This window comes from Argentina silus (genome assembly GCF_951799395.1).
Source record: "Argentina silus genome assembly, chromosome: X".
Classification (NCBI taxonomy): Eukaryota; Metazoa; Chordata; class Actinopteri; order Argentiniformes; family Argentinidae; genus Argentina; species Argentina silus.
The window spans coordinates 47489794-47502293 of NC_139653.1; the positions used below are offsets into that span (position 1 = coordinate 47489794).

At 48.4% G+C, this 12500-nt stretch overlaps 1 protein-coding gene across 1 annotated transcript in view; it reads right to left on the bottom strand.

Annotated features, from left to right (window-relative positions):
- nlgn1 (neuroligin 1) overlaps positions 1–12500 on the bottom strand; it is a gene marked incomplete at both ends in the record, with an annotated part of 138578 nt that overhangs the window by 45830 nt on the left and 80248 nt on the right. Inside the window, one exon of the mRNA XM_083694768.1 lies at positions 7180–7250. Within this exon, the coding sequence (XP_083550894.1) occupies positions 7180–7250 (71 nt within the window). The remainder of the gene's footprint in view (positions 1–7179; positions 7251–12500) is intronic.

Consider the following 12500-nt stretch of genomic DNA (forward strand, 5'->3'; position numbering starts at 1 on the left):
AACAGGTCTTCTCCAATAGCAGCTACATGTCTCCTATAGCAGCTACATGTCTCCTATAGCAGCTACAATAGGTCTTCTCCTATAGCAGCTACATGTCTCCTATAGCAGCTACATGTCTCCTATAGCAGCTACTATAGGTCTTCTCCCCAAACCCAGCCCTGATGGTAGCAGCAGAGACCGTCACGCTGAGCTGCACACAGGGATCTGTAGCGTACAGCAGGCCCTGCCGCTGAGCTCTGTTTGGAGAAAGACAGAAATTAAAAGACACAAATAGATAGATGAGAGCACGCTGTCGTGGTCATCCAATCCACAGCCGCCCACCTCGGCGGACACTCGGAGAGAGGGTGAGTATGAGAAGCCCAAGTCCATACTTATGAAACTATGTTTCCCTCCAATTTACAAGCAATTCACATGCAGTTATATACAGTACCACCACCCCCGCCTTCCTGCTCTTATGTAAGCTAACACCGACAGGGCCACGTCACCCTCTTTCACTTACCATCTACTTCCACTGATATATTTGCTTTCTAAATTGAGGTGTGTGTGTGTGGGTGTGTGTGCGTGTGTGTGTGTGTGTGAAGGATGTAAATAAACGGGGGGCGTAGTGTAGGATTTAAAGCATCTGTCATCCAGTGTCACCCTCTTTCACTCACCCTCCACTTTCACTGATATATCCGATATCTAAATATCTAATGCTCCCAGGGACCAGGATGTAAATAAATAAACGTGCTGGCATAGCCCTGGCGAAGCGTGGGCACTGAACCATCAGTCAGAGGAGGACGAGGGGCCCTGCATCATGCCTAGTAAGCAGGCTGCTTCATCTCCGTGGTAGCCTGATACGTCGAAGAGTGAGAGAGGGAAGGCGTTATTTCTTATACAGCGGGTTTCCTGGATGACATCGGCAGTAACGGTGCCGGTAACGGTATCCCCCTCTCTTCCCCTCCCCTCCCCTCTCCTCTCCTCCCCTCTCCTCTCCTCTCATCCCCTCCCTTCCCCTCTCTATCTCCTCATAATGAATCAGAGATGGTGAAGGTAGTACTGGATCTTAAATATGCCAATGCATATATATAATGCTGGGAACTACACATGCACGCGCGCACACACACACACACGCACACACACTCACTTGTGTGCACACACACACACGTATACATGCGTGCTGTGTGCACACACACACACACACACACACACACACACACACACACACATACGCACCGAGGCGATAGATCTACATAATACACGTGCAGCAGAAAATGGATGGTGTGGTATCATTACAGGGTCTCGGGCCGTCGTAAAAAGCTTTCAGACAAATGGCATCCTGTCCTTTATAATAAATTAGGTAGTCCTGAGGAAGAATGCAAAGTGTGTCAACGTAAATACAGTAATGTAATGTATGGAGTAGGGGAGGCAGGGTGGGGGGGGGCGTAGGGGAGGCAGGGTGGGGGGGACATGGTGGGGGGCAGGGTGGGGGGGACATGGTGGGGGGCCGGATGGGGGGGCGTAGGGGAGGCAGGGTGGGGGGGGACATGGTGGGGGGGACGTGGTGGGGTGGGGGGGGCGTAGAGGAGGCAGGGTAGGCGGGACGTGGTGGGGGGGACGTGGTGGGGTGGCGTAGGGGAGGCAGGGTGGGGGGGATGTGATGGGGGGGACGTGGTGGGGGGGCGTAGGGGAGGCAGGGTGGGGGGGGTGTGATGGGGGGGACGTGGTGGGGGGGGCGTAGGGGAGGCAGGGTGGGGGGGATGTGATGGGGGGGACGTGGTGGGGGGGGCGTAGGGGAGGCAGGGTGGGGGGGATGTGATGGGGGGGACGTGGTGGGGGGGGCGTAGGGGAGGCAGGTTGGGGAGGGACATGGTGGAGTGAGGGGGCGTAGGGGAGGCAGGTTGGGGAGGGACATGGTGGAGTGAGGGGGCGTAGGGAAAGCAGGGTCGGGGGGACGTGGCGGAGTGGGGGGGTGTAGGGGAGGCAGGTTGGGGAGGGACATGGTGGAGTGAGGGGGCGTAGGGAAAGCAGGGTGGGGGGGGGACGCTCCACTCTCTCCCTCTCCCATTCATTCCAAGCTTGTCCACTTTGAATAATAATAATAATAATAGTAATAACAACGATGTGACGTGGTTGCCGTGGTAACCCGATCAGGCGTTAGGGTAGTTGATTCCACTGTGAACGGCCCCTCCCACTATCTCCTGACCCTAGCGATTTAGAGAGCTCTCCTGAGTGTTTTCTTATTCAGCCAAAAGTGGTGATTCGCTTCTGATTAATGGATAACTCTCTCCCTCTCTCTCTCTCTCCCTCTCTCTCTCTTCCGCTAGAGAAAAGCAGGGGAAGGGAGGGCTGCGTAGAATGACAGGGGGAGCCATTTCCTTTTCTCTTCACCCCTCTTTCTCTGCCGACAGCCCTCCTTGTCTCTGTCTTTCTTTCTTTTCATTCTTTCTTCCTCTTCTTTTCTCTCTGCCTTTCCCTCTCTTTCTTGTCTCTCTCTTATTATCCCTCCCTCCATCCTTGTCTCTATTCCTCTCTCCCTCTCCCTCCATCCCTCTCTCTCCATCTCTCACTCTATCCCTCTCTCTCTCCTTCCATCCCTCTCTCTCCATCTCTCTCCCTCTCCCTCCATCCCTCTCTCTCTCCATCTCTCTCTATCCCTCTCTCTCTCCTTCCATCCCTCTCTCTCCATTTCTCTCTCTCTCCCTCCATCCCTCTCTCTCCATCTCTCTCTCCATCCCTCTCTCTCTCCATCTCTCACTCTCTCCCTCCATCCCTCTCTCTCTCTCTCCATCCCTCTCTCTCTCCATCCCTCTCCCTAGCGTGACACCTATAGCCCTAGGAAGCAGCAGCCTCTCTTGTCACTGTGGGGTGCTCTGCAAATACCTTCCTCTCTCTCCATCTCTCTCTCTTCCCCTTCCTCTCTCTTTCTCTCTTCCCCTTCCTCTCTCTTTCTCTCTTGATCAGTCTCCCTCCTCTCTCTCCCGCTCTCTCTCTCTCTCTTCCCCTTCCTCTCCCTCTCTCCATCTTTGAAGCAGCAGTGTACACAGCAAAAACGCCTTCTGCTGCTTCTCTCTCTTCTCCCCCTCTCTCTCCAATAGGGGAGGCTGGTGGAGGTAGACATCGGAGGACAGGCTCATTGTAGTGCATGGAATGGATTTAGATACCAAACGTGTTTTGATACCATTCCTAATTCCGTTCCATGCATTACAATGAGCCCGTCCTCCGATTTCTACCTCCACCAGCCTCCCCTGCTCACCCTCCATTCCTCTATCCCTCCCTTCCTCCTGTAGCAGCAGGGAACACTGTTGGCTACTACATTCCTCTGTCTCCCTCTCCCTCTCCCATTATTCAAATCTCACAGCCTGAGGAGGGTGTTGGAGAGGAGAACGACGTGGGCTACAGGACGGTGTGTGTGTTTGTGTGTGTGTGTGTGTGTGGCTCTGAGAGCCTAGCTGTGTCTGGGGCTCTAGCTGTGTGTGTGTCTAGCTGTGTGTGTGTGTGTGTGTGTGTGCGTGCGTGTGTGTGTGTATCTGTGCTTGGTGTGTGTGCACGTTTGTATATCTGTACGTAGGGGAAAATGACATGCTTTGAAGGCCTTCAGTCCTATGCCAGAGTGAGTTTTCAGTGCATCAGTTACAAAGAATGCTTTTGAGCGCTGATGCCATTGTGCAGCCCTATCTCTGCGACTCCAGCTCTTTATTCCGTCGGCGTTACGAAATTGGATATCTAGAGCGACTATTCACGGTGATATTGGATATCTAGAGCGACTATTCACGGTGATATTGGATATCTAGAGCGACTATTCACGGTGATATTGTTTTCATCCTACCTTGTATTGTTTATGGCACATCTGCCGCACAAATCAATACGGAATAAGATTTTTGACAACAAACTTTTCCTCGACTTCTCTTTAAGGAACTCACAAGGGTTGGGTTCCAAATCAGAGCAATAACATCGTGATTAAAAAAAATGGGACTTTACAATTCTTTAGATTTGGTTCTAAAAAAAAAAAGAAAAGAGAAACAAGCCGGCTGGTCTGCTGCATCATAACAGTGTGGTATAGGAGTTCCACATAACCACCATTTGGTGTAATGCATTTAATCCAGTAAGATTAACACACACACACGCACGCGCACACACATACACACACACACACACACACACACACACACACACACACACACACACACACACACACACACACACACACACACACACACACACACACACATACACACAATGAGTATGATTAACACTTCTAAGTCTGTCTGATTAAATACTTGATGATGCCATAATGTAATGTCTCGACATGCTAGTCAAGATGGGAAATGAATACACTAAACACTCTGATCATTCAATTAAAAGACTGGAATAGTGTATAGAATATTTTCAAAGCCTTTTTAAATGATTTACTTCAATGTGCTGACTGATAAAGTAGTCGGTTTATCCTTCTATCAGTGAAGTGAACAATGGGATAAATAGATTTGGAGTTGGAGGTTTCAATTTCCTCAGCCTGTTATTCTTCAAGTGTACTGTGACCTCCCTGCCTCCCTCCCTCTCTCCCTGTGATCTGTTTCAACCAGGAAGCTGCTATGTAGCTTAGCTTACTGTAGCTTAGTGCCGGTCTCTGCTACGTAGCTTAGCTTACTTTAGCTTGGCGCTGATTCTGCTACGTAGCTTAGCTTACTGTAGCTTAGTGCCGACTCTGCTACATAGCTTAGCTTACTTTAGCTTGGCGCTGACTCTGCTACGTAGCTTAGCTTACTTTAGCTTGGCGCCGACTCTGCTACGTAGCTTAGCTTACTTTAGCTTGCCGCCGACTCTGTTACGTAGCTTAGCTTACTGTAGCTTAGTGCCGACTCTGCTACGTAGCTTAGCTTACTTTAGCTTGGCGCCGACTCTGGTTTCTGTTGTCTCCGTACCGCCAGCCTCACACGGATTATCCGACCCCGGGGTCTCAGCCAATTAGACAAAGGCGAGAAGGACTGGGTGAGGGCCGGAGAAAGAAAAAAAAGAACGCTGCACCATAGATCATGGATCCAGCACAAGCTCACAATGAGCACCAGCATTCTCCATATATCCACACAGCCCTCTGGGTGCTGAGACAAAGAGAGAGGAAGCTTAGCCTGCAGAAGACAACACAGCGCTGGGTATGTCGAAAGGGCCCAGGGCCGGACCCTGGAGGATCCCCCAAGCTTGACAACAATGCACGTAGAATACAACCATACATACACACACACACACACACACACACACACACACACACACACACACACACACAATACAACCACAAAACAACCAACACCATACACACAGACACACACACACACACACACACACACACCGGACCAGCACAGGACAGGCCGCCAGACCTGAATAATCGATCCTGAACAATAACTACACAGCTGCAGTTTCAGGCCAGGCCTGATTAAGGTCCCTATAGCAACCGAGGCAGCATTGTTTTGTCTGCTGCTAGTTCTTTTTAATTTCTTCTCTCTCTCTCCACTTTCTGGGTCCCCAACTTCCACATAGCATGTTGGCGGTTTTTTTTGTTATATAGCTGCTTTTACAGGAACGGAAGGGAGGCGCATGGAGCTCACCACGCCCACACACTCATTAAGATCCCCTACGAAGAAAGTGATGCCATTTTGTTCCGTTCGGAAGCACATGATTATTCATTACTGTCTGAATCTCAATGTGGGGATGAGGTGGGAGGGGGGGAGGGAGGGAGGGAGGGAGGGTGAGGTCTTGGCCAACCTGGTCATTATTCAGCCAGGTTTAATAGAAATAACATCTGTCTATCTCTGTCTCTAATGACCATCTCAAGCTCGCTGGCCGGCGAACCTCGCCGACTGGCTGCCCCTTGCTCACGACCTCCCGACCCCCTCGTCTCTCAGAGAGAACGCCCTGACGCACCACCTCATTACGCATAACTAATGAGACGGTTGAGGGACGCCAAAGGAAACCAGCGGCGCTGTAGACGCCAAGCAGAGACGTGTCACTATTCAGACATAAGAGAAGGTTGTGACACAACGTTATAAAAACAAGCGGGGTCGTGACGCAACCTACACACCACCGACAAGTGACACGCTTGTTACATGCATGTTGAGAATGCATGAAATATTCAATACATACAACATGTGTGTTTTAACATGGACACCTGGATAGAACACGCTTGGTTAGAAGGCATGGACACCTCTTAGTATACTGTAGGGCCACAGCAGGCTTGTAAGACAGCATGACCGCCTCTGGCTGTATATGCAACATGCATGTCATGAAAACATCCAACGTACAAACATACAACATGCTGGTTGGAATGGACACAGAGAACACTGCATACAGCCTACATGCATGCATGTTTGATACTATTCCTCATTCCATTCCATGCATTACAATGGGCCCGTCCTACGCTTTCTACCTCCACTGATCAACTGGTTAACATGCTGACCAGGCAGGCAGGCGGGCAAGGTCAGAGCGACAGGGTCTGGAGCAGCCCTGATAGTGCTGTTAGCATGGACGCTAGCTCACTTAGGCCGAGAGTGCTGTTAGAATGGACGCTAGCCAGAAAAGCTAACGGCTGTCTGGTGCAGAGGCTGAAATCTATATAAAACAACACAAACTACAGAGGGAAGAACAGGGGAGAGGAAAGAGGGGAGGAGAGGAGAGGAGAGGAGAGGAGAGGAGAGGAGAGGAGAGGAGAGGAGAGAGAGAAGGGAGGAGAAGAGAAGAGAAGAGGATGGGGGGGGGGGTCATGTCGCAACGTTTTGCTCCTTCTCTAACCGATGTCTCCTCTCATTTTCTACTGCATTTTCGTGACGATAATCTCTACTCAGGCTAGAGGAACGCAGTACTGCAGTCACCTTGGTTTCCACTTCCCAAGGTCGGCCACAGACTAACGGCTTCAAAATAAATTTTTCATGGGTGAAATTCCTCAGTGTCAAGAAAAGTTGTGATGCAATGGGAGGTTCTTTTTCGCCTGCGTTAAATAAAACCCAACCATGTCGCAACACAGAGTCAGGAAATGTGATCTATCTGCGTATGTTGAGAGATGTGACATGTTTCGAGTGGCTGGGGAGTACAGTGACAGCAGCCCCAGTCTCCGAGGACCATCAATCCACTCCACTCCTCTCTCCATTATAGCCATTTAGCATACTGTTGTTTTATTGATGAGCGATAATCAATCTTCTCCAATAGAATCACAGCTGCTGTCAGCAAGGTTCCTCCAGTCCCCCGGTGATTCGAGGACGCAGATGTTCCGGAACACAGAGGTTCTAGATCACAGAGATTCCTGAACACAGAGATTCTAGAGCCCAGAGATTCGAGAACCCAGAGATTTGAGAACCCAAAAACTATAGAATGAGAGAGATTCTAGAATGGAACATCAGGGTAACCATCGGCAGGGGAATTCCCACTTAGCATCTACCAAATCCGATCATGCAGCAATGAGGGAGGTATCTATCAGAATGTATCTATCATGATGGCTATTTGACACGCACGCATGCACGCACGCACACACGCACGCACGCACGCACACACACACACACACAGACTTCAACCGCTGCCTAGTCAACACAAAACGCTTATATTTGATGTAACGTTGGCTGAGCTGTACGTTGTGTTGGCCATACTCTGTGTTTAGAAGCAGAAAATACTACAGAGATTTGAGCTTCCTTTGATCTGCACATCTTTTATTTCTTTTGATGAGCTTTAATAATATCCGGATAGGAGCCTTCAAAAGGCCTGAATAAACAAACAAAGCTTTTATCATACACAGTGTTTCAAGTCCAAGAGAGGCTATTGTGCAACATGCACAGAGAGGAACTGCTCAGAGTTGGAGCTCATTAGGAAGTTTTGTCTTACATAAAGAGTTCACAACCCCTCGATTCTATGGCGGTCTGTTGGAAAGGAAATGCATGCTGGCATGCATGATGGAATTATTTGTGTGCGTGCCTGTGTACGCATGCCTGCTACATGCGTGTGAAAAAAACAGGCATGAAGATAACCCTGCCCTACGACGTCCTTCACCCACCGCTCCATCGAGATATGAAAAAGAAAACAATATAAAAAAGAAAAAGAAAAAGGATGACTGTATCGGTTGAAAGACAGCGAGACAATATCAGTCTCCCTCAGGGGGACTACACCATTACCTGATAAACGGAGCCTCTTATTAAATCTAATTGGATAAACTGACTCCTCATCGTCTGAGAACCAAAGGTCGCCGGGGACTATTCAAATACCTGTAATTATTACACTCTCTCACTCTCTCTCTCTCTCTCACTCTCTCTCTCTCTCACTCTCTCTCACTGTCTCTCTCTCTCTCTCTCTCACTCTCTCTCACTGTCTCTCTCTCTCTCTCACTGTCTCTCTCTCTCTCTCTCTCTCTCTCTCACTGTCTCTCTCTCTCTCTCTCTCCAGACAACCTGTCAACGCCAGGCATCAATTACACTGCGGCCCTTGGCAGTGACACACACACACACTCGGTGACAACACACACTCTGTGACACACACACTCGGTGACATGAGCCATGAGAGTCAAACTAACACCACCTCAGCCTCACCCAGTGGAGGAGTCAAACCAACACCACCTCAGCCTCAGCCAGTGGAGGAGTCAAACTAACACCACCTCAGCCTCAGCCAGTGGAGGAGTCAAACTAACACCACCTCAGCCTCAGCCAGTGGAGGAGTCAAACTAACACCACCTCAGCCTCACCTAGTGGAGGAGTCAAACTAACACCACCTCAGCCTCACCCAGTGGAGGAGTCGAACTAACACCACCTCAGCCTCAGCCAGTGGAGGAGGCTGGTGGACGGGCTCACTGTAATGCATGGAACGGAATGAGGAAATGGTATCAAACACGCGTCTATTCCCATGCATTACAATGAGCCCGTCCTCCGATGTCTACCTCCACCAGCCTCCGCTGTGTCCTGATTGTTGCAATGTGAAACAGAGTGGGAAGACGTACTGCTTATTTGAATTTGAGTTTACAACTCGGTTACAAAAACACCGAAAAAATTTAAAAGAATATGAACGCTCTACTACTATAAATGAGAGAGAGCTACTTGTCCTCTTTCCTCTCCTCCCTCCATTCCTCGCCTCCCTTCATTCTTCTCCTCCTTCTATTCCTTCTCCTTCCTCTCCTCCCTCCCATCCTCTCCTCCCTCCAGTCCTCTCCTCCCTCCCTTCCTCTCCTCCCTCCCATCCTCTCCTCCCTCCAGTCCTCTCCTCCCTCCCTTCCTCTCTTCCCTCCCATCCTCTCCTCCCTCCAGTCCTCTCCTCCCTCCCTTCCTCTCTTCCCTCCCATCCTCTCCTCCCTCCAGTCCTCTCCTCCCTCCCTTCCTCTCTTCCCTCCCATCCTCTCCTCCCTCCAGTCCTCTCCTCCCTCCCTTCCTCTCTTCCCTCCCATCCTCTCCTTCCTCCAGTCCTCGACTCCCCCAGTTTTTTTGTCTGAATTAATGTTTGTGCTGCTCTGAGAAGTGTGTGTTGTGATAAGTAAGAGAGAGAGAGAGAGAGAGAGAGAGAGAGAGAGAGAGAGAGAGAGTGAGAAAGAGAGCTCTCTGGTTGAACTGGTAATTACTCCTCTTCTTCGTTTCCAGGGGTGTAGCGATGCCTGGGTGACTGGAGTTTCTGTTCCAGAGAACAAAATCACATTATTATCATTCAACTAATTAATACGTTAATTAAAGTCCCTCACATGTCAGGCCTGGTTGATTGCATTATTATGAACAGGTAATTGGAGACTTAGTTAATGACTGGTACCTTGAGAGAAGATCGACGTGATTGGCTGGCTGGCTGGCTGGCTGTCTGGCTGGCTGGCTGGCTGTCTGGCTGGCTGGCGGAGAGTGGTCGCTATGTGTGAGTAGTGAGTGGTGGTGATTCAAACAGTTTGATTGGCCAGGACGGGTCTTCCTGTGTGTGTGTGTGTGTGTGTGTGTGTGTGTGTGTGTGTGTGTGTGTGTGTGTGTGTGTGTGTGTGTGTGTGTGTGTGTGTGTGTGTGTGTGTGTGTGTGTGAGAAGCTGTAGATTAACTTTTCCCAGAACTCAGATGTTTACTCAGTTTAGGAACTTTCAAAACAATGCTCTCTGATTGGTATGGGTCCCTGGTCTGCCCTGTACTGACTGAGTGTATTTTGGATGTAAGATCATGCCAGGCCAGGATGTAAGATCATGCACCTGTTAATTACCTATTGAAGAATTCAGTTGTACAACATGGTCATGCACCAACGATGAAGAAAACTGTATACATACACACCAGTGTAACCTCTCGGCAGCAAAGGTTTTCCACCTCTGTGGGCATTATCTGCCACTCTCCACATGTGCACCTGTACATGGGATATAGAGAAATATAGCTGTGAATACTGTCCTAAGTATTAGTGTTCAATAATTCACCATAGGGTGCCAGGTGTACAGTATGCTAATGGGAGTCATTGAATTGATGTGATGAATTATACTGACAGGTTATTACCTCAGTATTTACACATTACAACAGTAGGTAAATAGTTGGTAATTAAAGGACAGAAGTATAAGCACATCTAATAGATACATGTCATGTATGATAACGCAGTAAGCTAGCTACATTCAAAACATTTTAGAATCAATCATCACACTACTGCCCTAGCTTGTTTAGCTAGCCATAGCATTACAACCCCTTCTGCTACTAGGTTATGGTGGATCTGGTAAACAGGCTAAACTCACCATTCGGTAACAATTTGCGCAGAGCGCAAGTTTCGTTGTGGTGGGACCTCTGCCTCTTCTTTGAAATCTGAGTCAGAAGGTTCATGCATACATGGCTGAATGAGAGCGATTCTCCCTGCTAGCGCCATCTGTAGGTAGCCATGTGAGTTTGTTTGTTTGTGCGACATACCGTAGGAGGTGTTGAAAGAGAGCTGTCAATCAAGAGTGCAAAGTCAACGCCCATACAGCCCTCAGAACTGTCAGACTAGAAAGTTTTGTGTTTTATCGTACTTATTGACGTTTTTTGGGGTTACAATTTTGGTGGATGTTTAAAATGATACTCAACTTTGACACAAAACACAATTGGAACCATTTCATGGCGACTTGCCAGAACCTTTAATTAAAGATCCTCACATGTCAGGCCTGGTTGATTGCATAATTATGAACAGGTAATTGGAGACTTAGTTAATGACTGGTACCTTGAGAGGAGATCGACGTGATTGGCTGTCTGGCTGGCTGGCTGGCTGGCTGGCTGGCGGAGAGTGGTCGCTATGTGTGATTGGTTGTGAGTGGTGGTGATTCAAACAGTTTGATTGGCCGGGACGGGTTTTCCTGTATGTGTGTGTGAGAGAGAGAAGCTGTAGATTAACTTTTCCCAGAACTCAGATGTTTACTCAGTTTAGGAACTTTTAAAACAATGCTCTCTGTCTGATTGGTATGGGTCCCTGGTCTGCCCTGTACTGATTGAGTGTATTTTGGAGGGAATAGGGGTTCAGGCACACAGGCTCCAGGCCAAGGTGTGAGGTCATGCACCTGCGATCTCCAAGAAGCTCTCCACACCTGTTAATTACCTATTGAAGAATTAAGTTGTACAAGATGGACATGCACCAGCGATGAAAGAAACTGCTTCATATGATTCATACACACCAGTGTAACCTCTCGGCAGCAAAGGTTTTCCACCTCTGTGGGCATTATCTGCCACTCTCCACATGTGCACCTGTACATGGGATATAGAGAAATATAGCTGTGAATACTGTCCTAAGTATTAGTGTTCAATAATTCACCATAGGGTGCCAGGTGTACAGTATGCTAATGGGGGTCATTGAATTGATGTGATGAATTATACTGACAGGTGCATAACTATAAACATCTTAGCCAAGTCATTGAATTACCTCAGTATTTACACATTACAACAGTAGGTAAATAGTTGGTAATTAAAGGACAGAAGTATAAGCACATCTAATAGATACATGTCATGTATGATAACGCAGTAAGCTAGCTACATTCAAAACATTTTAGAATCAATCATCACACTACTGCCCTAGCTTGTTTAGCTAGCCATAGCATTACAACCCCTTCTGCTACTAGGTTATGGTGGATCTGGTAAACAGGCTAAACTCACCATTCGGTAACAATTTGCGCAGAGCGCAAGTTTCGTTGTGGTGGGACCTCTGCCTCTTCTTTGAAATCTGAGTCAGAAGGTTCATGCATACATGGCTGAATGAGAGCGATTCTCCCTGCTAGCGCCATCTGTAGGTAGCCATGTGAGTTTGTTTGTTTGTGCGACATACCGTCGGAGGTGTTGAAAGAGAGCTGTCAATCAAGAGTGCAAAGTCAACGCCCATACAGCCCTCAGAACTGTCAGACTAGAAAGCTGAGTTAAGTGTTTTATCGTACTTATTGCTGTTTTTTGGGGTTACAATTTTGGTGGATGTTTAAAATGATACTCAACTTTGACACAAAACACAATTGGAACCATTTCATGGCGACTTGCCAGAACCTTTAATTAAAGATCCTCACATGTCAGGCCTGGTTGATTGCATAATTATGAACAGGTAATTGGAGACTTA